Raw genomic sequence first — 26,764 nt, forward strand, 5'->3', positions numbered from 1 at the left:
GCAGAGACCAGGTCGCCAGTCAATTAGTTGATGGAATTTGAGCTAAACTCTAAGATTCAGACTCAGCTTGTCTCTGCTTTTCTGATTTATATACTCTTTTCTAGGATATACAGGACTCTAATTTGCACTGTTTAAATGCCTTTATTTCTTTCAAATCAAACTGAAAAGGCAGAGTGGTAACACAGTATTTTGGTTACTGGGACAACAATATTTGGCAATTCTCAAAAAAAGGAAACATAAGTGACCAATAAGTAGATAAAATTTTCATTAGAAGTAAAATAAATGCCATAAAAACAATGATATACTATTTTTTAACTAAAGTAGCAAAATATTTTTTCATGATCCTGAATACCTGTTGTTTGTAAGGGCCCAGAGACGTGAGTGCTCCTTCTTGTGCTGCAGGAGGTGAACGAGCACAGCTGTTTTGGGGGGATGTTAACACAGCAAAGCCTTGCCAACAGCCACCCCGCAATTCCACTTTGCATCACGTACTCCAAGCTAATGAGGATGTGGATGCACATTTACACACGGTGGCACGTTCTATCGCTGTGTAAGAAACTGGGGACAACCTACTAATGGATTATTTAGGTAAATGACAGCGCCTGATGCAATGCAATACTAGTAACAGTGGTGTACATGGACAGACAGCTACTGACATGGGAAGATGTTCACCCTATTTTCTTTTAAAAAGCAAGGTATAAAAAAGTAATGTTGGATCTTATATCTACTTAAAAAACTGTACATGTTTATATAGAAAAACATCAAGAAGGACATCTATGATATAGCTACTGCCACTGGCAATTTTCCAACAGTTCAGATGTGAGCTAAACACTAATTTAAAAATTTTTTTTCCCTTTTTGGGTTTTTTGAGACAGGGTCTTGCTATGCAGTTCAGGCCGGCCTTGACCTCACTATGTAGCCCAAGCCTGCCTCAAACTCACAGCGATTCTCTTGCCTCAGCCTCCCAAGTGCTGGGATTACAGATGTATGCCATCATACCTGGATAAACATTAATTTACACCCATTTTTAATCACCTATTATTTCTGTGATTAAAAAAAGAGAGAGAGAAAGCAAGCTGAAGGCTAATTTAAGAAAATTCTTAGTTTAGGTTTTGGCTTGCGATGTCAGGGATTATACGCCCCCTAGAGGGCATCTACTTGGCTTGCTCTTTCTGACCTGTTGGGTAATTGTTTTCCTACACATACCATAACAATGTGAGTTTTACCATTTGTGCCGAAAACGTCTCTCCCTTTCTGCAGGAGCTCATTCAGGCTCTGATTGGGAAGAAAGCCACCTTTCTGGGCAAGTAGGTTGGCTGCAAAACTGTGCCCAAGGCCTGCATGTTAGTAGGGTAGCCCTCCAGAAACTCTGAAATGAAGAAGCAACTGCAAGACAAACGCAAAGGAAGGGAGCTGAAAGGGCTTCTTTTTTGGTCCTTATTTCAGTTTTAGGCCCCCAGAGCTACAGATGATGGGGACATCTGAAACCTGGTTATACAGATTCCTTGTATGATGGCGAGTCATTTCACAACAGAAATGACAGAATGACAAACTCATGCTGAAGACTTAAATAAATTTACTAATACTAAAAAGTCAGAGCAACTGTGTAGCAATAGAAATAGAAATCTGAGGACAAAAAAATTACATTCTGGGATGGTATAGAGTCTAACTGAACCAAAACTCTGAGGGCCATACTTAATATGTTCAGCAAATGATACCATCTACTAAAGAAGTCTTCCCTAAGAACAAAGGAAGAGAGCAACTTGTCCAAATGAGATAACCGAGACATCAGGTATTATCTGGCAAAGACCCATCCCTCATATATCCTACGATTTACTCTATTCTGACTCCAAGAGAGCCCTGTAACAGCGAGGGCTGAGTTTTGAGTGGTACTGACAATTGGCTATAGCAGTTAAGGAGTTAATAAAAAGAGAAACCATACCAAGATTTGAAAGGAAAAAGGGCCATATACATCTTCACAATAAAACTGTCCATATGATCCCAGATTTAAGGCTCTCACCCATGGTATTTATTAGATTGTACCCAAAGCAATGTGCTTCTTATTATTGGTTTAAATACTCAAGTTTGTAAATGTTTTACTTTTACAAGGAGCAAATTCCTGTAGATAACTAGGTTAGTCATACAACAAAATCACTCTCAGGTACTTGCATGTTTCCTTGAATGAAAGTGAAAAGGTGAAGTTTTTACTATCAGCATGAGACTCTTTTGTCATGTGTTATCATGGCTAAAAAGCTGATCACTGCTCTTTTAGAGCAGAAAAAAGAGAACCCTGGGCAGACTAGAGCCTAAGCCGAAGGCCAGCGATGAGAACAGATGTGTGGAGTTCGAGTGTCCCAAGGCTGGGGGAGAGGAAGTTAGGACATGCTGTGATGCGAAGTGACTAAGCAGGAGGCATGCACTGGGGCTGGAGGGAAGCAGGGCTGGCCTTCTATGCGTTCGAGTGTGTATGTTGGTGCTCATCATTTATCTTACAGAGTACAGAGAAATCGGCAGCACAACAGTTACACCAAGTTCTTTTAGAGTTGAGGGTAGAGCTGAGTCCCCATCTCCTAGGTCACTCATGAGAAACCCGTTCCAAGGCCACATAGAAACTGTTTTTGTCGTCTAGGCAATGCCAGCCAATGGGTCCAATTTCACAGTCTGCGCAGACCAGAAACTTGATGTTGCCCACGTCCTTGGTGAAGCCCACATTCTCAAAGGTGAACATGTCGTTAACCAGCCAGTGGTCCTGGAGGAGATCACCGTCAGGATTGCTGCCGTCAGCCAGGGCTGGCTTCTTCCTCATGGACGGAAGGAACAGCTGCAGTGGAAGAGAACAGGAGGAACACACAAGCTGAACCCGCACCTCATCACCCTCATCCTATCACACTTTACTCTCACACTCCTGCTGAGCAGCTTTGTGGAACAGGAGGGGTGGCAGGGGCACGGTCTCCTCAGGCTACAGGTAAGACTAGCACGTGTGAGGCTCTTCTGTGCCCGTGCTGGGGCCGAGAGACAGCAGAGGAGCTCCAGCTGTGGCTTCCCTGCTGCACTGACCACAGCCTACGGAGCCCAACATGGTCCCCGTCTCTCCCTGGCTCTGTGCTGCAGCCACACTGGCCTTCTTGCTTCCTTGACCAGCGTAAGGCTGCTCAGCCCTCAGATCTTGGCAAGGGAAGCACTGTCTTGGTATTTAGCTCAAATGTCAGGTTCTCAGGAAGAGAACCCTCTGTCCTAACAATACTGCCCACTGTATTTTAAAATTTTTATTATTTAACATTTTTTCTATGGTGCTATGGATGGAATCCAGGACACATCACACAGTCTTTTAAATTCTTCCATGTGGGTTGTACACACTGTAGTTGCCTGAGACACCTACGCAATACAAAACAAGCAAAACTTGGTATCCTGTTGCTCTCGGTTGCTGTCATGTAACTTATTTCCTATACCACAATACATTCTAAGGTAGCTCCAAACTCTAATAGAACAGTGTGGCACATGCAACCAGAATAAAATAAAAAAATTAAAATTTAAAAAACTAGACTGATATTACTCTCCAAAAGGTAAATGTTTAAGTAAGGCTGAGATAAGCCTCTCCTCATACTGCAGTGTAGAAGTCTACACTTCCGTGCATTAAATACACTAGAGGTAGCCATTCTGAGCCTGGCCTACCGTGTAGCAATAGGGGAGCCCTGGAGTGAAGTACAGAGCCCTGACCTAGGACATTCCTACTCGCCATGTGCTAAGCACTTAGCTTATTAAAATAGGTGCAGTATCTGTGCAGTGCGACCTGAGAACCTCAAAAAAATATAGTTCCTATTCCTGCTACCCTGTAATTCCGGTCACCCTGTTTGCCTGACCTGAAGGTTAAATATGTCCTTGATGTGCATGTTTTCCCTGAGCATGGAAACAGGCAGAGTTTAAGACAGACGGAAATCAAAATTCAGAAGACCAAGAATGCAGCCATATCTGCAATAACTTTCTGTAGGCCTTAGTTTCCCTCGAAATTATTTCTGGCCTGCCCACTATATTTTAGGTGTTGAGGTTACATGTTACAGAAGCAGAGTAGACCTGTGGCAACTACTTAAGAAACTCAACCAAGAACTTAGAGTATCCAACAAGATGAAGAGAAGGCCAAAGAACACCTAAGCATTAGTTTTCAGGAATTTTCCCCAATGAAGAGCAGCAGCCCCCTTCTCCTATTGCTGATTATAGCTCAAAGTGCTCCTCTGCAGAGTATAGTGACATAAGCCACTGCTATTGTTAACTGCCACTCGGCATCCCCTTGGGCTCCATTCTCTCCAGTCCCTAACATGCCCCTTTGTATTTAGATCCTGTAAGTCAGACCCACAACTCTGTACCTACGGCCTGGACTTCAACTTACTTGGTTTGGATCTCCAGAGGCCCAGACAACTACTGGGGCCAGTTACTTGGATATGAAATTTGGAGAGTAAGGCTTTTGTAATGGTTGATACATTGTGTAGTCTAGAAGGTTAACTAAGTAACTAACTCTGCAGTTCACATCCTAGGGTGTGGAGGACATGCCCTATTCACTGTGTCAACCTGAGACAGTTTAGAAGTTTAACTAAGTGACTCAGCAGGGGGCCAGGGCCCTCACTTTGTAAACACCCTGAGCCTGTACAAGAGGAGGGCATGTGTGAGTGCTACATCCACCCCAGGGGGGTTAGCCTGGTTACAATAGGAGGGAGGAAAAGAGGCTTGGTCTCCTGGCTTTTGCTCTTGTTTTTGCTGCTTTCCTCCACCAGCCATGAACGTTTGCCCCACCCTTCTGATGGGTGACCCTGCCTTGGAGCCAGCTGCTTATAGACTGAAACCTCCACAAATGGTGAGCTAAATAAACCTTTTCTTCGTTAATTCTGGGCAACAGAAAATAAACCTTTTCTTCCTTAATTTTGGGTGTGGGTATTTTGTCTCAGCAAGGAGTGAAAGAAAGGTAACTAAGACAGCTTTCTAGATAGACTACTGGGGTGGAAATTAAAAAAAAAAATCTAGGCGATATAGCACCTGCCTGGCAAGCATAATGCCCTGAGTTTGATTTCTGATACAAAAAAAAAATAAAAAAAAATTAACATAAAAGTCTAACTGGGGGGAGCTGTCTCAGTTGGGAACTGAAATTAGCAGTGAGAACCCCGGATAAGTTCTCTTTGCTCTCAGAACCACAGCTAGTTAGTGAGAGTCCATTATCATGGATGGCCTCTTCAGAAGTAAAACATCAGGCAGTGAGTTTCACTTATTGTAACTGTTCACAGTACCTATTTATTTATTTATTTGTTTATTTTACTTTTTGAGACAGGCTCTTGCTTTACAGTGCAGGTGGGCCTTGAACTCACTAGGTAGCTCAAGTTGGCCTCACACTCATGGCAATCCTCCTGCTTCAGCCTCCCGAGTGCTGGGACTACAGGTGTGTACCACTCTGCCTGGCCACAGTACCCTTTTTCTTTTTAGTACCCTTTTAAAAATAAAATATTTCCTTTCTCATTGTAAAAATACATTCTCATATGAAACTTGGCAAGCATGATGCAAAACAGATGAGAGTAAAAGCCGGTACAACAGAGAGTCCTTCTGTGAGTGTGTGTGGTGGTTTTAAAACATGTTCACAGATCTCTGACAATCCTTTCACTGGGTGGAGCCCATTCCCCTCCCCTTGAGTGTGGGCAGGCACAAAGGATGCTCAATGACCGCAGCGGAAGTGACAAGGCAGGGTAGAAAGGGCATGCGGCTTTTGCAGTTTTTCTGATGTCACTTGCTCTGGGGGTGTCAGCCAGTATGTGAGAGGTCTGGCTACCCTGAGGGTGCTGTGTGGAGACCATGTGGAAAGATGTTCGACACAGATCCCCCCAAAGTCCCTTTCAGTAGCCAGGTTCCTAATCTTTCCAGCCCACAGGGAGCCCTGCAAGGGGAGAAGCTTTGGGACGACCCCCCGACAGCAGGATGCAAAGAACTACTTAGCCAGTTCTCTCAGTGTGGCCCAGTCAAGCCTTTAGTTCCTCGGCGGATACACTGTTGTTGCGAGTCACTCTAGGGCCGACACTGTTAAAGAGCAGAGCTGACAGGCATACTCCATTTGGGCTCTTGTTTTTTTGTGTGTCTCTGTGTGTGGTGAGAGACACCATATACCGGTTTAACTACTTTAAGCGTACAGTTTAGTAGCATTAAGTCCATTCAGACAGTCGTGCTACCATGGCCAACATCTCCAGAACTTTCTCATTTCCCAAGCTGAAATTCTGTACCCATTAAACTGTATTTCCCCTTTACTGGGCTGGAAGACAGCAACCACTATTCTGCTTTCTGTCTTTATAAATCTGACTGCTCTCAGCATCTTACAGAAGTGGAATTGTGTTGGGAGCGGTTGAAGCTGGACAGTAATTACACATGCAGGAAGAAGCCAGCCCGAGAACATGGGAGCTCCTTGAAGCACGGAGGCACGGAAACAAGCCATTGTAGCTTGTTAACTGATTGCTAGGCAGACAGGCTGAAATTAACCAGCCTCTTGAGGGCATAAATAAACGCTCTCTGATCTTACTGTTCTTGGGCAGTTCCCCTTGTCCGCTCAGAAACAGAGGACCTCCACCTAATCCCAGCTTTTTGTCTCTTGTCTATTTTTTCTTCATTCTTGCCGCTGTTCCTTCCCGGGGTACAGCAAGAACCCAACAGATCTGTACAGAATTGTGCAGTACTTGTCCCTATGTGATTGGCTTATCTCACTGAATATAATGTCTTGATTTTTTCAAATGAAAGTTTTATTGAGATAATTGCAGTTTCACATGTAGTTATAAGAACAATACAGCAATTCCATGCACTGTACTTCTGACCCAGTTTTCTCCAAAGATAACATTGTACAAAGCTATAGTACAACATTAAAAGCAAGACATAAATACTGATACAATCCATAGATCTTAATTGATTTCCCCAGTTGTCTTGAGTGTATCTGTGTTTAGTTCTATGTAATTTTATCACACATTAGTTTCTGTGTCTACCATCAGTCCACAGTGTGAATTATTTCATCAGCACAAAGACCCCTCAGGTTCCCCTTTTATTTTTTTGAGTCAGGGTCTCACTATGAAGTCTAGGCTGGCGTTGACGTTACGGCAATTCTGCCTCAGCCTACTGAGTGCTGGGATTACAGGCATGCACCACTTTGCCTGACCCATTCCCCTTTTATAACCATGCTCACCAATGTCCCATTCTTCTCCCCTGATGACCACTAATCTAGTCTCCGTTTCTAAAATTTTTCATTTCAAAAATCTGTAGAAATAAAACGATAAAGTTTGACTTTACAAGTGGCTTTTTGGTTTTTTAACTCAGCATTATTTCCTAGAGATTCATGCAAGATGTGCGTATGAACAGCTCGTTCCATTTTTATTTCTGAGTATGCTCCATATTACCAATGTTTAATCATTCACCTGTTGCAGGACATCTGAGATGAATCCCATTTGGCTATTATGAGGAAAGCTGTTATGTACATTTGTATACAGATTTCATTTTTCTGGAGAAAAAAAGATGCCAGAGTTCTGGGTCACCTATTAAGTTTACTTTTATAAGAAACTGCCCTGAGGGGCTGGGGATTTAGCTCAGCGGCAAAAGCACCTGCCTGGCAAGCACAAGGTCGTGAGTTCGGTTCCCGGTACCGGAGAAAAACCAAAAAAAAAAAAAAAGAAACTGCCCTGATTACCGCCGTCAGGTTTTCTGCTCTCATATTCTCATCCCAACACTCTTCTATACCTTCTTTCCCACAAAGCAATGTTCCATTGCCTTGCTAAAAAAGATAAAAGAGCAAGCAACTATCTTCTACAATGTCACTTCCCTTTACCTACATTTTCCAATCCTGTGCAGTTTCCTTTTACACTGGTGGTAAGAATGAGGCTACTGCTGAGGACAACCCCCCAGCCTCTTCAGTGGCTGCTGTCCGTTCACTGACAGCCTGTGTCTTTAGAATCTGGTAAGAGAAACCTGTGTTCTTGCTCCTAAACTTCTCTCTGTGTTCACTTTGCTTCCTTCAGGCATCTGCCACCTGTTGATGCCTCCCAGTCATGTGAAGACACTCTGGCCACTTTCTGAGCCACCGCAGCCTAGGTGGCACCTGGCTCGTCTTTCTGACCCTGTATGCTATCCCCTACCAAAGGCTTCTGTCCCACGGAGAGGACCCGCCCCCTGGCTCCGGTGTCTCTTGCATTCCAATCGCTTCGTATCTCCCTCACCCTTGCTCCTTGCCACTTCTACCATACTCTGTGTTCTGGCCAAAATGGAACCTTCCAGTTCTTCAAATATACCATACATATTTCCTCAACAATGAAACAGACATTGCTTTTCACTCTCCCCTTCTTGGTTTAATTATAGTCTCTTCCACCAAAAGCTTTAGAGAAGATTATGAGAAGTAACAGGTTTCTTAATCCAAAAATCTAATCTGAAATGCTCCAATACCTGAAACTTTAGAATCAACACGATGTCACATTGGGAACTCCACACCTGATCCTACGCGACTGGTCACAGTTAAGACACAGACACACTAAACATACTGCATCAAATTACCTTCGGGCTATGTAGAAAGGTGTCTGTGAAATCAGAGTCTCATGCTTAGACTTGGATCTCAGCCTGACGATAGCTCATTGTGTATTTGCAAATATTCTGAAATCTGAAAAAATTTGGACTATAAAGTACTTTTGATCCCAAACATTTTGAATTAGGACTATTCAACCCATACCAACTTCAGAAGTAGGAACACTTCACACAGGAAACCAGTCCTATGGCACTACCCCATTCTGCACAAACAGTGGAGTGACAGTGTCTAACAACTAAACCTACTGAGCCATTGTGTTCATACTAACCCATCATTTACCTGGACCGACTTTTACTGCTTTTTTTCATTCATTTACTTAAATCCAAATATTTCCTAAGTTGTCACTTATTTGTACAGTCTAGGTATGGGAGGTACAGATGTGGACAGAACACAATAAGCAACAAATAGTATAAAAAACTAAGGTCAAGTGAAATGATGGGTGAGTGCTTTGCAGTCTTTAGACAACAGTTTCTTAGCCTTGGAACAACTGGAAACTCAGGATGGAGAAGTCTTTACTGAGGGTGCTGGCCTACGCACTCTACAAATGCTAAGCAGCATCCTTAGCTTCTCCCTGCTAGATGCCAGGTGCACCCCTCCTCAACTTTGACAACCAAAAATGTCTCCGGACATGTCTCTCAATTTTTTCTTTGGGGAATGAAGTGATCTCCAGGTGAGAAACATACTGCTTTCAACTAAAGAACTATGTACAGTGACCACTGAGCTTTAGACAGTCTCAAAGGTGAGACTGGCAGAGTCTAGTTCTCAAATTTTCCCCATTTGGAGACTACTAGGCTGCTTTCCTGGGTGGGCTGAGAATGCTCTGAGCCACCTCTAGCGAAGCCTCCCTGTATCCTACATTTCTCCAGGGTTATTTAATGGCTGGTAGCACCTCATTAACACTCATATAGTGAGTAACAGCCCTGCTATAGTCCCTGCATGGTGGTTTCTTTGCAACATTTCAAGTTTAACCAGAAAGAGTTACCATGAAGTTTTACAGGGTTTCAGTGAAGGCGTTTGGCTCCCTTCAAACTGTAAATTATTCTCTGTAAGAGCAGGAACTTTTAGAAGTTTTTTCCTTGAAGTATAAGGCACAGAGCAGATGGAGGGAACAGGATGTTTCCCACAGGGCTTTTCAAGCAACAGGAGCAAGATGTAGTGATGCAAGCCTGGAATCCCAGCATAGGGGGAAGCAGGGGGATGCTGCAAGTTCGAGGCCAGCCTGAGCTACATAATGAGTTTAAAGCCAGCCTGAACTACAGCCTCTGTCTCAACAAACAAACAAACAACAAAACAAAAAAACCTTACAGAAAACAAAAACAAAACTGGTCAAGTGTAGAAGCGCTGAAGCCAAGGTAAAAGGAAACCAAAGGAAACAAAAAAGGAGGGCCTGGGATATAGCTCAGTGATACAGCACCTGCCTAACAAGCAAACAAAACAAGGAGACAAATGAAAAAAACCTTTTTATCTTTTTAAACAGGGAAAAAAGTACAACATATAAAACAATTCCTAGATTTCTTTCTAGAATAGCAGCTATGCTGTTGAAAAATAGGAAAAGATATGTAATACGTATAATTCAATTTGGTCACATGCTTTTGGCAACATCAATTTATTATAAATTATATCCAATGAGAGTTAAGAATTTAAGGGCTGGGGATGTGGCTCAATGGTAGAGTTCTTGCCTTGCATACACAAGGCCCTGGGTTCGATCTCCAGCACTACACACACACACACACACACACACACACACACACACACGAGTTAAGAATTTATAAGCTATAAATTTCAGTAAAGAACCACTTAATCTCACCAGTTTAAAAAAGTATACAACCTTGCCATGGGCAAATGTACATGAACTATGGTATGTTTTATATAGTAGGTACAGTGCTACATGCTTTCACACAAATTCGGCCTTATACTGTCACCTTTAGTTTTCAGAATGAGTAACCTCAAATTCGGGGAGGTTAAAATCTCTCCAATGTTAAAGAATGAAAAGGTCATGATTCAATTCCACACATGTTTCAATTTCAAGAATCCACGTGTTTTCCACTTTTCCATGATGTCATTTAGAGAGTTTTACTCCCAATCCTTGTAAGTCTTGAAGGGGAAGGGGAGGGGTCACCAATCTTCTCCAGACTGAAAGTCACCACAATCCTATGGAACAAGGAAGTAATTTCCCTTCTTTTATGAAAAGGGTTCTGTTTTTGGAGAAATAGGTACTTCTTGCTCCTATTTCACCCTCTGTTCAACCACACCAAATAATAAAATAATCTGCTCAGTTTTACAAATCATTTTAGGTGAAAGAAATTGCACTTGGTTGAAATGAGGTTATATTTTGCACTGTCTTACGGGTCACACTTGAATAAAAAGTTTACCAAAGTGAAACTTTGTTTCAACTTTCTCAGGGGTGATAGGAAGGACATTTAAAGTCCTAACCTGAAGGCAAGAATTAAGACTTTTTTTTTTTTTTTGCACCGGGAATCGAACTCGGGACCTTGCGCTTGCCAGGCAGGCGCTTGTATCGCTGAGCCATATCCCCGGCCCCTGAAGGTAAGAATTAATCTTCCTTTGAAATTTATTTCCGGTACTCTATAAATATATATCGAATTTGAAATATGATTCGTCCCGAAAACTGGTTTGCAGTGCCTTGGCAAAACGTGCACCCGGGGTTACTTTATGTATCCGGCACGCCAAAGAAGTTTGCGGAGCAGAGAGCTGACTGTCAGAAATGAGGCGGTGAGGACGGCCTCGTAGGTGGGACCTGATGTGGACAGGAGTGAAGTTGCACGGCAGTGCCGGGTGCACCTGCCGGACCCCGTAGGTCGGGCCGAGCTCTCAAGAGACTGCGGGCTGGGTGCACCCCTTCCAGCAGCACCCAATAACCGGACTGGGCGCGCAGGGCGAAAGTTCGGGAGACCCCGGGCAAGGCCGGGGCGGGGAGGTCTCCTACAGACTAGCCAGGCACGGATGCACCGCGGCCACCGCCGGTGCAGAAAGTCCTCAGTGGCAAAAGACTTCCACAGCCCGAAGCTGCACCTCCCATCCGCAGCAGCCCGCGAACGCAGGGGCGGAGTCTCGGCGCGGGGAGCCCGGGGCGGGGCCTCGCGCCGGGGGGGCGGGGCTTAAGGACCTCGTGAGCAGGGGCGCGGTCCCCGAAAGCTAGCTGTAGGGGCTCGCGACTTCGAGCGCTCCGGCCTCTTTGGAAGGGTGAGGGTGTAGGCGGCCTCTAACCTGCCTCCCTACCTGTCGGCGCGAGAAGAGAGCGGTCCCTGGCTGCAGCACGCGAGAGCCACAACGTTGGCACAGCACCGCCTTCCGGTTTCGGCCCTCGGCTGACACTAACTCGTTCAGCTGCCCTGTTGGTTCCATCGCCACCACCTCGACAGCCCCCCTCGGCTACGACCGCGCAGGCGCTGTCTCTACTCGGCCGCTCTTCACTGCGCGGGCGCGACTCGGCAGGGGCGGGGCGCAAGCGCACTCTCTCCGCCTCTGCGCAGGCGTCCGCTTCGGCGCAGGGCTCTGCTACGCAAGCGCCCGCTGCTACCGTCCAATCCCAGCGGCAAGGTGTCGGCTCGCTTTGTGACAGGGACACTTCCTGGGACCCGTGTGACAAGTCCTTTGTCTGCATACCCTCCTGATCACCCTGCTGAGGAAAGAAACTCAAGGAAACCGACACCTAAGGTCAAAATGGCAGATGTGTGCAAAATGGCTGTTGAACCACGCCCTGTTATACTTCTTTAACGTTTCTTGCGGCCCTGCTCGGGACCCCTATGTAAGGAGATGAAAAGAAATGTTCGGAGCCCAGACCTTGGACTGCTAAGCTCTTCTGGGCCCGCCCGCCGGTGTAATAACACTGGTTCCCTCCACCTCTCCTTTCCGAGTGCCGCTCGGTTCTTTAGGGGTGAGGTGTCTGACTGGGAAACACCGAGCTCGCCCATGGCGCCACCCGTCGGAGTAAGGGGAACCAGACGGCGGCCTGCCCCCACTTTGGCCAGACCTTCTTCATCGGGGGAGGGTAACCGTTGGTCGCACCAACTTCTCCCTACCGGACTCAGTGGAGGGCTGGGCCCGCCCCCTGGTGCAGCTTCGGGACAGGTAAGGCCCTGGGCTGTCCCAAGTCAGACCCGTCCAAGTACAGGAGAGTCTAATCACCTCCCAGGGTCTAGCCAGAGACCTCAGGGATCTCCCAGAAGGGGGAAGGGATGTCTTGACCTCTGGATGACAGTGTGAGTGCGTGTGAACATATTTGTAGCCCCACCGGCATAAGCTACGGAGTCCCAGTGGGCCCTAAAATGCCTTTCTGTGGCGACGTCCTACCCATAATGGTGATTCATCCCCCATAACTGGGGACTGACCAGGCCTGGGTTTATGAGGGTATAGCTTTGCCAAGTCCCACTTAAGTTCCTTCAAGGGTCGTGGCAAGGTGGGCCTCTTAAGTGGTGTCCTTTGGGGACTTCCCTCCTTCCTTGCACCACCATTCACGGGGACAACATACCTCAGAATGTAGGGTCTATGCAGGCCAGACCCACTGCATGCTCAAAAACCTTCATGAATTTAGTGGAGGATATGATGTTAAATTGAAACCCAATAAATTAAGAACCCTTTGTGAGGTAGACTGGGCCTAACAACATAGGATGGCCTCCTGAAGGGACCTGGATGTCCATGTATTGTGGGCAGTCTGGAAGGCAGTCATGGGTAGACAGAGCCCTCCTGACCAGTTCCCATATATTGACCCTTGGCTACAAGTTGCCCAGACCTTCCCCACTTTGGCCCATTCTCAAAGATTGGAAAGGGGCAGAGTAAGGCCTTCATCACCCAAGTTTCAAGTCAAGCCCCAAAGGTTCACAGGAAACCAATTCATCAGGACTCATCAGGAGTCCTTTCCACCCCTTCCCATATTTTTCCCTTGCCACCTTTGGCATTCCAGCCACGGCCTTTCAGATAGTCATCCTTCATTGGACCCCCGCCTTCACCTGATCAGCCTGACTTACCTGTTGCAGAAGAAGCTGAGTCAATGAGTCTAGACCAAGAGCTACTTCAGCCCAGCCACCAACTAGAGCCTGATGCTTCACCTGCCTAGATCTCAAGGATGCCTTCTTCTGCCTTCACCTGGCCCCACAAAGCCACCCTGTATTTGCCTTTGAACGAGAAGATCCCAATACAGGTTGGAAGACCCAGTTGACTTAGACAAGGTTTCCCCAGGGCTTCAAAAACTCTCCTTGTCTGGAGAGGCCCTAGCTGCAGATCTGGCCACTTTCCCAAGAGAAAAAGTGAATTGCATTTTACTGCAGTATGTAGATGACCTCTTACTGGCAAGTGAGGAAGGGCACTGTTGGAAGAGGCACAAGAACCCTTTTACAGTTGCTAATGGACACAGAATACAAGGTGTTACAGTTTGTGTGTGGATGTCCCCCAAAGCCTCATGCAGTCATGGGGGTGGGTGGGTTTTTTGGAGGTGGCTGAATCTAGAGTTGGTGATGGGTTCACTGTCTAGTACTGGGATTGGGGGTGTGAGTGCTATACACACCATAGTGCAGGTATACACACCATAGCCTGCATAATATAAGGGGGGAAAGAGGCTTGCATCTCCCTTTTGCTGTCTGCTGCTGCCATGAACTGTTGTTTTGTTGCTTTTGCTGTCTGCTGCTGCCATGAACTGTTGCCCCTCTGCCATGCCACTCTGCCTTGGAACCAACTGATGTGGACTGTAACCTCTGCAAACTGAAAGCTAAATAAACCTTTTCTCCTTTAACTCTGGGTGTTGTGTATTTTCTCTCTGCAACAAAAGAAAAGTAATGAAGACGTAAGGTGTCTTGCAAGTCTGATGCCTGGGATTTATCATTACAGTGGGACACTGCCTGGTGCCTGACAGAAAATGAGTTATTTGCTCCATCCTAAAGCCCAACAACAGAAAAAGGCTGGGAATTTTCAGGGGCAGCCAGGTTCTGTTGTATATGGATACCTGGGTTCTCCAAGAAGCCTAAGCTGCTATATGCAGCACTGACCAAACCACAAGAAAAACCTCTTGAATAGGGGAACAAGAGGAGACTTTCAAAGAGATCACAAGCTGCTCACCTGTGCCCTGGCTTTAGGACTACCCGATGTAAATAGAGAATTTAACTTCTCTGCCTGTGGAAAAAAGTTATACTGCTTAACTCAGATGACTGGACCTTCCAACCAGCTTAGATAAGAGGCAAGTAACCTACTTATCTAAGCAACTAGATGCTGTTGCAACAGGATGTCCTCCCCACCTTTAGGCCTTGGCAGCAACAGTCACCCTCATTAAAGAGGCTGACACATTAACCTTGAGACAAGCCTTTTGAATCAAACTCCCCCACTCAGTCATGAATAAGCAGGGACACAAATGACTATCCCAGGCCAGAATGACCCAGTATCAAGGACTTCTCTGTAAAAATCACTGAATCACTCTATTGAGACCATTTAAGCCCTAAACCCAGCTACCTTCCTGCTGACCAAGGAAGGACTCCCAGACCATGACTTCAAAGAAGTCACTGATGAAATGTTTGTCAATTAACCAGAGTTCACTGATGTACCCAGACAACGATGTACCCAGATGCAAATCTGTTCATGGGTGGCAGCAGCTATGGAGAACATTTGGTCTGGTATGCAGTCACTACTGTTCAGGTCATTGAGACTGGTCCTCTCCCAAAAGGGTGGTCAGCTCAGGACTGAGCTTTGGGCCCTCAGGTGGGCAAAGGGAAAGATAGTTAACATTCACACTGACTCAAAATATACCTTTGCTGTGGTCCATATTCACAGAGCTATATATAAGGAAAGGATTGCTGACTGTTGGAGGAAAAGAAATAAAAACCAGAGATGAGATACTCCAATACCTGGAAGCTGTCTGGGAACCTAAGAGGGTGGCCATCATACACTGTCAGGGGTACCAAAAAGGAAATGACTCTATTACTAAAGAAATCAAAGCCAGGCGTGGTGGCACAAGCCTGTAATCCCAGCACTCAGAAGGCTGAGGCTGGAAGAGCTTTGTGAATTCGAGACCAGCCTGGGCTACAGAGTGAGCTCAAGGCCAGCCTTAACTGCATAGCAGACCCTGTCTCAAAAAGACAAAGAAAAAAAAAAATCAGATAAGTCAGCTAGAAAAGTGGCCTGAGGAGACAAACCAGTCCCAACCCAAAGACCTCCCAAAATATTAATGGCTCCCACACACTCTAAGGAACCAGGGTATTCTCCAGAAGATCAATGGGCCCAGAGAAAAAAGGCTTATAAAACCTTGGGAGAATGGTGGTGCCTACCCAACCAGACTCCCTTTGTTCCCCAGAGAATGGCTTTTCCCTTGGTCCAACAATGTCACAACTGACCCATTCGGGAAAGACAGCCTCAGAGACATTATTGGGCCAATAATTTTACATTCCCTGGCTATTGTCTCTGTGCCACCATAAGCAACCAATGACAAACCTGTGCCTGGAACAAACCCCTCCAGCAATTTAAGCCTTTTTCAAGAATACAACACACCAGGACCTCCCCCTTTGAAGATTCAGAGATAAGATTTCAGAGGGGTAAAGCCATGCCGCAGCTACACGTCTGCTAGTTCTCATCTGTACATACTAAGGCTGGATACAAGCCATACCCATATGGATGGAAAAAGCCTAAGAAGTGGCCAAGGTTTTACTACAGGTAATCACTCTCTGGTACAGGCTCCCCCTCACTACTGGGAGGGACAGTGGACTGGCCTTCATAGCAGAAATAACAGACTCTCGAGGATCTGCTGAAGATCAGATGGTATCTCCACACAGCTTATAGGCATCAGAATTCAGGGAAAGTCAACCACATGAATCATACCCTGAACACTACTCTAGCCATATTCTGTCAAGAGACCCAACCCAGGGGGTTGATATGCTTCCCCTGGCCCTATATGGGCCCAATGTACACTGGGGTCATCGGGCTACTCTCCCTACAAAACCATTTGGGAGGCCGTCTCCCATAATTAGAGCCCTCAAAGGGGATGTCAGATAGCTAGGAGAATCAAATCTGCTGACTTGCAGGCCTTAGGAAAACTGTTCTCCCACATCAATAAGGCTGTCCTTAAGAGGATTCTAATCTCAGGTAGCCCTGTACATTCATTTCTGCTAGGGGATTCAGTCTGTGTTGAAGATGGACCTCCCAGCCACCTGGACCATGCGTCCTGACCCACACAATCCCCTGAAGACCCAACTCCAGAAGGAGACTGCCTGCCTGAGTCACAACCCTTACAGGATGGGACAACATTCCAGACTCCAGCCCTTCACTGAACTAGTCCCCTGGCTCCCAAAACTTGGTTGATCCAGACTGCTTGAACTTAAAAGGTCCTAGACCCTCAGGCTACATCAAGTGGCTCTGGTTGCTGGTCTTCCTTAGGCCTTGGAAACTATGGCTTCTCGATTTGTAATTCCCCTGTGCTTCACAGCCTGTAATCACCCAATGACCACTGGCAGATGACAAGTTACTGGATTTATTTCCTACACCTACATGCCAGCCTCTTGCTATGAGATGGCCACCCTATACCAATATACTGATGACCACAGCCCCAAGGATAGGCTCTTCTGGCCTAGCCAAATCAAAGGTCAAGAGTCAACTTGCTATAACCACCATGGAGAGGCAACATGTTGGACTTACCTGACTCATGTGGGCATGTTTGATGGGGAGGAGCTCAGGACAGTACATTCCATAAATAGGTAAAAGAAATACAAACACAGCTGGTAAACTTGGATCTGGGAGCCAAAAAACAGCCATACTGGGGTACAGATCTGTCTGGCCTCCACCAGCCATCCCAGTTCACTGACCCCAGCCTTCAGACCTGCTGGCTCCTGAACACCTCCTTTAGTCTCCTCACAGTACAGAGCTCAGTAGGTCTCAATTCTGCTGGTTGTCCTTGCCTCTTCAAAAAACAGCCTATGTGGGGACCCCAGTCCCAGCCAGTTGGAGCTTCCCATTAGGTCCCCCAGGGCAGAACAGAAACTTACTGATTAGGTCCCCCAGGGCAGAACAGAAACACACAATGGCACTTGATGTTCTCCTTGACACCTGAGGGTACAACTTGAGGTACCCTCACAGCCCCCAGTCTGGTCCAAAAAATGAGTCCCTCGAGTCCATACCCTACTCAGTCTGCATCAAGAACCAGACACTGCTGAATAATGAAACCCAACACAGCCCTCTCTCATGTGTTTCACCTGTGTGGAAACACCGCCCTCCACTGCTTACAGAGAAACCGCACTGGCACGTGTCCAGGTTTCCTCACCCCTGAGGTCGCAGTTTATATACATCACTAGATACTCCCTGGCAGCAGCTCAAGGAAAAAAAAGACCTCTACTGGCCTTGGTTCTAATCGGCTCAGGAATAGCATAAGTAGGGGCAGGAGTGGGTGGAGTTGGGACATCATTAGGGTTATAAGCTGTCTCAGGAGCCAAACGATGATATGGAGTGGGTGGTTGACTTGCTAGTCTCTCTGCATCAGATTAATTCACTGGCAGCTGTAACTCTACAAAACAAGCATGCCCTAGACCGTCTCACTTCTGAAAAGGGCGGTCTTTGTATATTTTTGGGAGAGGAATGTTATTATGTCAACCAATCAGAAGTAGTCACCACAAAGGTCAGAACTGAGAGACAGGATCCAAGGGAGAATTAAGAGAGGGTTGGAACTGGAGCCCAGGCTAATGGACATCATGCCTATTGCCCTTGGCAGAGCCCCTGTTGACCTTTTTGTTGCTTCTGACAATAGGACCCTGTCTTCTGGGCACTCTGATGAGATTCATAAAGACCACAGTCACCAGAAGAGGTATTACCTGAGTCCACAGATATAGGACCCTAGGAGATAATGATGCCCTATAAGGTTATATATATAGGGCATCAAAAAGGGGGTAAATGAGGACAATGAAACTCAAGGAAACTGAAACCTAAGGTCAAAATGGCAGATGTACACAAAATGATGCTGGGCGTGATGGTGCACTCTTGTAATCCCAACACTCGGAGGCTAAGGCAGGAGGATCGCCTTGACTTCAAGGCCCACCTGGACTACCTAACCTAGGGAATTCAAGGCCAGCCTGAACTACATAGCAAGACTCTGCCTCAAAAAAACAAAAAAAGGCTGTTTAATCATGCTCTGTTCTGCTTCTGTAACATTGCTTCCACCCCTGCTCAGGTTCCCTATAAAGGGATGAAAAGAAACATTTGGGCCTCAGGTCTTAAGAGTGCTAAAGCACCTCTGGGTCCACTGGTGTAAGAAAACTGGTTCCCTCCACCTCTCCGAGTGCAAGCGTCACTCTGTTCTTCATTGATGATGGTCTGCCACAACAACCAGGCTTCCCTTCAGCATAAAGAGCTAAACAGGCAACATGAAGGATGGCCTTACCCATTAGTTTATTGAGATTTCAGTTGTCTCCTGAATGGATGGGGCCCTTATTGGGGGTAGTGTGGAGGGACTTTGGGAAGGACTTGTGCCCCACCCTTGCAAGGCACCCTTGCAAGGTTTAGCTATATTAGCTCTCTGTAGGAGTAGTTTAGGGAGGGGTCTATACCTTTTTGGTGCTGGAAAAAGATGTGGAAGTTTTAATTGGTAGTCTCTGTTCTAAATATAGTGATTATTTTTTTATCTTTTTGAAACAGTTTCATTATGCCGTTCAGGCTGGTGTTGAACTCACTTTGTAGCCCAGGCTGGCCTTGAACTTGAATCGATCCTCCTGCCTCAGCCTCCTAAATGCTGAGGTTAAAGGCATGTGCCACCACACCTGGCTATTTAGTATGCAGCAAAACATTTAATGCTTTTGGAAACCTGTTAAATCATCACAGTTACCTAGTAGGGTTTGCACTTTTATTCCCAGTGCACGCTGAAGAAAACAAAAGATCAGAGAGCTTACTTTCTAGGTCCTTAGATCCAGGGGCAACTCCAAAGCCACAGCTCTTATTACAGTATATTCTCTCATTCCATTTAATTCACCTTTACAGCTCCAGCTTATTTCTAGTGCAATAGGCCCTGGGTTTCCTGAAATGGGCAGGGGAAACTAAATCACCTGATTTAATGTCTAACCCATCCAACATCACCTGCACCATTTTCTCTCTTCATCTTTCATTAGTTGCATACTAAAGTGTAATGATATACCAGACATTATACCACACCCTAAGGATATGATAACAGGCATTCTGTGAATAAGAATATAGCCTAAATAGTATGGACTCAAACCCAATCACATGTGATAAAAACAACCATAGGAACAAAGAACTCTGAATGGAAGCATGGATTGAGGAGTAATGCTGGGCAGTTAGAAAGGGTTTTTCCTAGATGACATTGTAATTAGGCATTAAGAGGTAACAAACCAGGCTGGCATGGTGGCACAGTCCTGTAATCCTAGCACTCTGGGAGGCTGAAAGAGGAGCCCAGCCTGAGCTATTTAGCAACTTTGTGAGACCCTGTCTCAAAATAAGAAGGGCTGAAGAATGTACCTCAATATGAAGACATCTGGTTCAATCCCCAATACCACCATCATCACAACAAAGTAAATACATATAGAAAACTAGGATTGTCAGGAAAGCAAGGATTCAGTGGGAATAGGATAATACATCGACCAGGGTAAGCTCAAATTTAGGAAAGGCTACCAGTATAATAACTGAAGCACATTATGCCTAAGGGAAGGAATAACAGTAGGTAAGATAAAAAGATATGATTCCAGATTACCATGGGTCTAAAAGTCATGCTAAAGAATCTGAACTTTTTAATATGGACAGCAGAAATCTATGGAACTTTGGGGCAGAAATAATTGTTCAATAGTTAGTGATAATCTGTTGTATGTTAAGTACTATAATAATCGTATCTGAGCATTAGGAAGGTAACTAATGACAAAATGGAAAGACTGCAGATTAAGAAGGAAACAGTAGCAGTAAGGTTGTCAGAATATTAACCTTAAGTCAAACACAAAAGACTGAGCTATGTGGTAACAGAAGGAATGAAAATAATGCTAATGCATTTGGTACAATAAAATAATAAAAGACAAAATTGTGAACTTTGGAACTATAACTGATGTTTACATTGTGATGAGGATAGCACAGATACAAGAAAGTCTTCCTGGGTTAGGTAACTAAGTGGGTGGTTGCCAGTTACAGGAGCTAGAAAAACAGAAGCAACTGCCAAGTTAGGGGACTTCTGTATCCCTGTGTGAGCATTTGAAAGCATGTAAAACCAGGGGAAAGAGTAGAAAAGGAGCAATGAGTTTAACATGTTGTTTTTTCTGTAGAACATTCTGTTGTGGCTTCAGTTTATAAACTATTTTTGAGTTTGTTCTGAAACTCAAAGTCAGCACTGGAGAGAGCCTAGGAGCCATCAGTACTCTACCTCTACTTCTCTCACACCCTGTACCTCTTGGGCTCCCTCCTTAGATAGGATGAGCCATGGTGCACAGGGTGGGGTTCAATTAGCAGGCACAATTCATTTGCTAAAGAAAGGCTAGCAGGCTGCTTCAGCAGCAGTGACCTTCTCTTGGAGCTTCTCCCTTTTGCTCTGGGAACATTAGGATTCTTGCAGTTCTGCAGGTATTCTGGATGGGTGCTTATATCATGTGGAATAAAGCAGAGATAAAACAACTGGGGTGACTAAAGCCCTAAAATGCAAGGGGGTGGTAAGAGAGTTCAAGAATGCCTCTGCATTTTCTTTGGTTTTCAAGTAAACCCCAAGCGTGAGAAGAGTGGCTGAATACAGCAAATTCAGGTAAACATTTTACTGATGAGGAACTCCATGGTAGTAAAATGCAACCTCTTAACTGAGTCTAAAGGAAAAACAGCAGGGATGTTTGGCAAACACACAGGTGACCAGATTGAAGATGGAAACTATAGCTAATCCTTATGCCTGTCCCCCAAAATGTCTGCTGAAAAAGGAGCTGCTTAGCACAAACTCATAAAGGCATTTGAGACAATTTTAATATTTTCTTAAAAAAATACAAAGGAAATGAACTCTGTCAGTTAATACAACTCAGAGAAAGAGAGAAAAAATGGAGTTCCAGAGCAAAGGGGAAATGCATCCTTGTTTAAGTTATCAAATTCCCACACTTGCAGTATCCATAAAGCAAGAACTTCACTCCATAACGAAGGAGCTCAGTATACCACAGCAGAGGTGCTGGAACTAACTGGAAAGAAACTAAATGCACCAAACATAGCAGTAAAAACCACTCTTTAGCAGACTTGTGCCCTTGAAAGAAGTGGGGCAGTGATCAGGTAGCTGAACTGCTAGGCTGCTGCCACTCCCACCCCATCCCCAAATAAATAGTAATTGTACCGGTATAGTAGTATTTGTTCCACAAAGACAGACTTTCACCCATTCAAGATAAACACTGCCATGGCTACCCGAGCCCTGGCAGGGAACAAGACAATTGTAAAATCACAGGTACTTCTAGTTAGTCCCCGGGTCTACTGAACTCCTACATTTATGCCATCTTCTCTCATCCCAGTATCTGTTCACTCTGTTATTCCCTCATAGTTTTCAGTGCCAAGAGGTACAACATTCTACTTTAGAAAGACCTTGGAGAAATAAAAACATCCTTCCAATAATATGTCTTCCCCAGTCTCCCAGGTTATACTTCAGTGGTGTTTCAGGTTCATTCACATTCCCTCAAATTCAGCTCATGTCATTTATTCTAACTTCAGTTCTGATATACTAACCCTGTCCCCCATCAGCAAGGGAGTATCACATGAATCTCTCCTCTGGGTGCCCAAGTTATGATGATGGGTTTCCCTCCTCGTCCTTCAGAATGAAACTGTAGTGCCCCTACCTACCTGTACATTAGAAAAGGTATTTGTTCCTAGAAAAAAATACTTGGATGTTACCAACCTTACTTAAGCTGGTATCCTTCCAATTTTCCAGGTTGGACAATGTCCACACGTCATTCTCTGCAATATGTGAGGCACAACATACACATATTTTCCCAAGCATGTGGGAAGTTAGAAACAACAAGAGAGTGCTCTTCAGACCAGATGGAGAAGGATTCAGTCCCTTACACTCATTCAATGTTCATTCTCTCCTGTTCAGTATCTTGTTATCCACCCTTCTGAGGGACATAACCAGTGTGAGAAGGAATATGTCTCAAATAAGAATAATCACCACTGCACTGGTGCCTGTAATCACCCTGTGCACACAGTGCAAAATAAGACATTCTGGAAAGGATCCTTGATTCTCCCACAAACTGTCCCTTGAACTTTTCACTAGCTCTGGATGGTGCTCCAACAGTGGTCACTTCTCTCGGAGAACACACACACCAGCATCACAGCGCTGGGTTCCCATGGATGTCACCACTTCCCAGCTGTCAATGATAGGGTCATAGCATTCAATGCTACTCAACAGGGAATTGCCATCATATCTGGGGGCAGGGAAAGAAGAAAAAAGAAATGAGTTTTTTATTCTTTTTTAGGTATGCCCTTCATTAACATTGTCACTGGAGCTGTCCTGCCACCCAAATTCTGTCTCCACCCACAAACAGAGACTGGATCACAGAAACTCTTGCCCTAGATGTACCATGATGTTACCTTGGTCTCTAATTCCTCACCCTGCAATTGCATAGAGTCTCCCCCGAAGCACTGTGGCTCCTACATAGCACCGTGGAGTGGTCATACTGGTAATAGTTGTCCAGGAATCAGTACGAATGTTGTATGCTTCAACAGAAGAAAGGTGGGCTGTACCATCAAATCCCCCCACCACATAAATATGGTCATTCAGTAGGGCTACTCCAGCACCTGGAGAAAAAGGGAATTAACAAATGAATGGTGCCAAGGCCAGGATACAAATAGCAACACATTTTGTTTTTCTAGAAACAAAATATGGTCCTTAATGAGTAGTAAAATTCTAGAGAAGATGTATCTAGAAGATACAAAACTTGCCCAAACAGGCCCAAAAATTGAGTGCAGCATAGGTTATTCCATCTGTAAACTCTCTGCTTAGGACTTCAAATGATAAAGAATTAAAATGGCTCTCCTCTATTTTCACTGCAAGGTCACCCCTCTTCAAGAGAAAATAAGGGAGTAAAAAAAAAAAGTGGCAATAAAGGTGAAAGGAAGGGGAGGAGCTGTGATTACAGTTCTGGTGTCACTTTTATCCCAAGGAAGTAAAATGGAAAAGCATGGATCTTCTGTCTTACACCCCAAGTGGTTCACTTGAGGAAGCTCTCGGTGAAGGGGAATAGCTACTTTCCTATTTTCTATCCAGTGCATTAGAGATTTTATTTAACAGACACTTAAGATATAGCCCATGCACAAAATTGTATTAGGTATTCTAGAATGCAGAAAGGTAACACAGAAATTTAAAAAATGAGTAACATAAGACTTGGCCCTGAAATTTGTAATATAAGTTTAAGCTATCTTTATCCTACTAATTAGGGAAAGCAGAGGGGGAAAGGAGACTGGACTCTTACTCATATTTACAGAAAGTCTCTGATTTATTCTGTCCTAGGGGTACACCCCCACTGCATATGGAAAGAACTGACGGCACTGTGGTCTACTGTCCCCTCCCTCATATCTGACTGGTCTTACCAGAACGCTTGGTGGCCATTGGTGTAACGTTAGTCCAGTGTCCTGTGTGGGGATCATATTTCTCAACTGAATTTAAGATATTCAAGCCATCATATCCTCCTGGAACACAAAGTAGAGATCATTCCAGAAAGAAAGGTATATCCTCAGGCCCATTCCCAGCCGGTCTCCTCCAAGTACTCTAATTCTTCTAGTTTTAGTTCTCCTAGAGTTCTAATCCCAAGAGAACCTTTACTTTTTGCTTAGAACAGTAGGATAATTCTGGTAAATGGAAAATATATTGAGATAAACCAGAGCTTTTGCTGAAGTCTATATGAACTTAATTCTGATAAAAAGGGATCCCACCCAGAGTCTGCCAACCACTGAGTTTTCTGCATCTGTATCTCTGCCTAAATACCTAGACAGTAGATCACTCCACTGGCCACTACTAGTCCAGCACCCTCTCGGGCTGTCTGCATATCTCCCAGCATACTCCACTGGTCAATGTTTGGGTCATATCGCTCCATACTGGTATGGCGCCTGCTTCCATCAAAGCCTCCAGAGACGTAGATCATATCTGCTCAGAATGAACAAATTACAGAGTAATTTAAAGAATGAGAGATTTTTAAGAGCTCTTTTCTCTACAAGTTCCCCACAGGTCCTTCAGCTGTCTAGGAGAAAAATACAAAAACAAAAAATAGTTGCCCAGGCTGGCCTCAAACTTGTGATCCTCCTGCCTCAGCCTCTCAAGTAGTAGGGATTACAGGCATGTGACACTATACCTGGAAAAAGAATTTTTTAATGGGGTGAGTCAATTAAATCTCAGAGATAAGAAGACAGCACAGTAGTAAGGATATCTAAAAAGAAGGGTTTAAGATGAAATCTTTTAAAGTGTTGAAAGACTATGTGGGAGTTTATAAAAATAAAGCCAGTTCGGATTGAATACAGTAGAACTTGAATTACCAACTTTGTATGCAGTTTTTTTTTTTTTCTTACCCCCGGTACTGGGAATTGAACTCAAGACCTTGCGCTTGCCAGGCAGGAGCTGTGCCGCTGAGCTAAACTCCCAGCCCCTGTATGCAGTTTTGAAAAGTCCATGAATACCAAACAGCTTTTTAACATGCTATTTCCAAAAGCAAAAAGACTGTTTGACTGTACTGATTTCTCCTGTATATTCCATGCTCTTGCCAGACACAAGCACACTGATCTAGCCACTATGCCTACCTCCCAGGGTGGTAGCCCCTGCAAGGCCGCGTCGGACATTCATTGGGGCCACAGAATACCAGACCCCGTCCTCATCTGCAGTGTAGTCCAGGCATTCCACTGAACTGAGGCGGGAACGGCCATCATAACCACCAATTACGTAAATCCGGTCATGCAGGGACACTGAGGCCACGTAACGTCTCTTTCGAGTGATGCTCTATGAATTTGGAAAGGAAGAGGTACAGAGCATTTCAGTCATGTCATTTTAAGTCTTACCTTATGTTATTCTTCCTGTTTCCAGACACTGTTTTTTAAAATGGGCTCACTATGCAGTTGCCTTGAACTCACTATATAGCCCAGGCTGGCCTCAAACTCATGGTGATCCTCCTGCCTCAGCTTCCTGAGTGCTGGGATCACAGGTGTGTGCCACCATGTCTGGCTGCAGTCAGTTTTATGCTTCTTCACCTGTCTCCATGAACCTCCTTGAGGCAGCAGTTCATCCTCAGGTGTCCTGCAGCTGACTGCCTATTGCATAGAATGCCTGCCATGGTCCTCTGAAAGATGCAAGCCTCCCGCACATCTGCCTCATTTCAAGGCTTTTGACGGATTTTGTGGCTTTCTATGACCGGCAGCTGACTCCTTTTCCTTTTCATAAAGTACTGAGCTAAAAGACTGATACTGTTTCATTCTCAGAAATTATTATTATTCATAGAGTACTGAAATAAAGATGTACTGAGGGAGATAAAAATTCTCAGCTCAACCGAATACTGGCTCAATATAACACAATTTAACCCCGAGTTAAATTACAGCATGCCAATGGAGCAGGTTGGGTGCCTAAACAGTGGCAGCCAGTTGAACTGAGTTTGACACACAGCCAACAACATTTCTGAAGCCAAATCTTCTAATCTGAACAGTCAAAATCTGTCTATTGAGTACCTACTGTGCGTACAACAGTGTTGTAAGAAATCCTGTACTGTTACCAGGCTTTTCTACTCTTAGGGATGCATTAATTATCATTAATAGTCAGGGAAAGGTCATTCAGGCTTTCTGCCCGTGGATTCCACCATCACTTACTGGCAAAAAGCTCCACTCCTGAGTCTTGGGGTCATATTTCTCAACCACATCGATGGGAGACTGCTGGCTTCCAAAGCCCCCAACCACCAGAAGCACTTCATTGGCTCCTAAAGACAAAAGCAGAAAAAGGTAAGTTACTTTAGGATCCCTGGCTATGTAACTACTTACAGGAAAGCATGATGTAGAAACAGTTCTCAGGTATACTGTTTTTCACGCTCAAGAGAAGTAGTCTGAAATAGTAGATTTACCACATGGCTGCCTAGAAGGAACATGAATCTTGAGGACCTCAATCTCTAACATGTGAATTCCTGGACAACATTAAAGTCTAAAAGGCAAACATGAATATACTACTATATCATTTTCATGTCATCAGATGACTCTAACAGTAACTCAGGTCCTAAGTCCTTTTTTTGTAAT

General features: G+C 44.8%; 2 protein-coding genes and 1 long non-coding RNA gene across 6 annotated transcripts in view; 1 reads left to right on the top strand and 2 right to left on the bottom strand.

Moving 5' to 3' along the window:
* Nucleotides 1-2,001: 2,001 nt before the first annotated feature.
* On the bottom strand, nucleotides 2,002-11,964 carry Rabif (RAB interacting factor). Its single transcript, XM_005375231.2, has 2 exons — nucleotides 11,819-11,964; nucleotides 2,002-2,821 (listed from the first exon to the last, which is right to left on the bottom strand). Exons 1-2 carry the CDS (start codon nucleotides 11,942-11,944, stop codon nucleotides 2,576-2,578), a joined length of 372 nt encoding a protein of 123 aa, XP_005375288.1. The 5' UTR covers nucleotides 11,945-11,964; the 3' UTR covers nucleotides 2,002-2,575.
* A 616-nt stretch (nucleotides 11,965-12,580) lies between these two features.
* On the top strand, nucleotides 12,581-14,327 carry LOC106150227. 2 transcript variants are annotated; one of them, XR_001236913.1, is made up of 2 exons: nucleotides 12,581-12,670; nucleotides 13,576-14,327. It is a non-coding gene; the product is annotated as an uncharacterized LOC106150227 (long non-coding RNA). The 2 variants fall into 2 exon arrangements; XR_001236914.1 differs by having other exon boundaries at nucleotides 12,584-12,670; nucleotides 13,503-14,327.
* A 7,857-nt stretch (nucleotides 14,328-22,184) lies between these two features.
* The window catches only part of Klhl12 (kelch-like family member 12), a 28,524-nt gene continuing 23,944 nt past the window's right edge, over nucleotides 22,185-26,764 (bottom strand). For all 3 annotated transcript variants that reach the window (XM_005375233.2, XM_005375232.2, XM_005375234.2), the window contains 6 exons: nucleotides 26,348-26,454; nucleotides 25,295-25,490; nucleotides 24,489-24,647; nucleotides 24,095-24,193; nucleotides 23,116-23,302; nucleotides 22,185-22,929 (listed from right to left, as the gene is read on the bottom strand). In XM_005375233.2, the coding sequence (XP_005375290.1) occupies nucleotides 22,803-22,929; nucleotides 23,116-23,302; nucleotides 24,095-24,193; nucleotides 24,489-24,647; nucleotides 25,295-25,490; nucleotides 26,348-26,454 (875 nt within the window). In that variant the 3' untranslated portion in view covers nucleotides 22,185-22,802. The remainder of the gene's footprint in view (nucleotides 22,930-23,115; nucleotides 23,303-24,094; nucleotides 24,194-24,488; nucleotides 24,648-25,294; nucleotides 25,491-26,347; nucleotides 26,455-26,764) is intronic.

The sequence above is a fragment of the Chinchilla lanigera genome, unplaced genomic scaffold (genome assembly GCF_000276665.1).
Source record: "Chinchilla lanigera isolate Chin_1 unplaced genomic scaffold, ChiLan1.0 scaffold00005, whole genome shotgun sequence".
Lineage (NCBI taxonomy): Eukaryota > Metazoa > Chordata > Mammalia > Rodentia > Chinchillidae > Chinchilla > Chinchilla lanigera.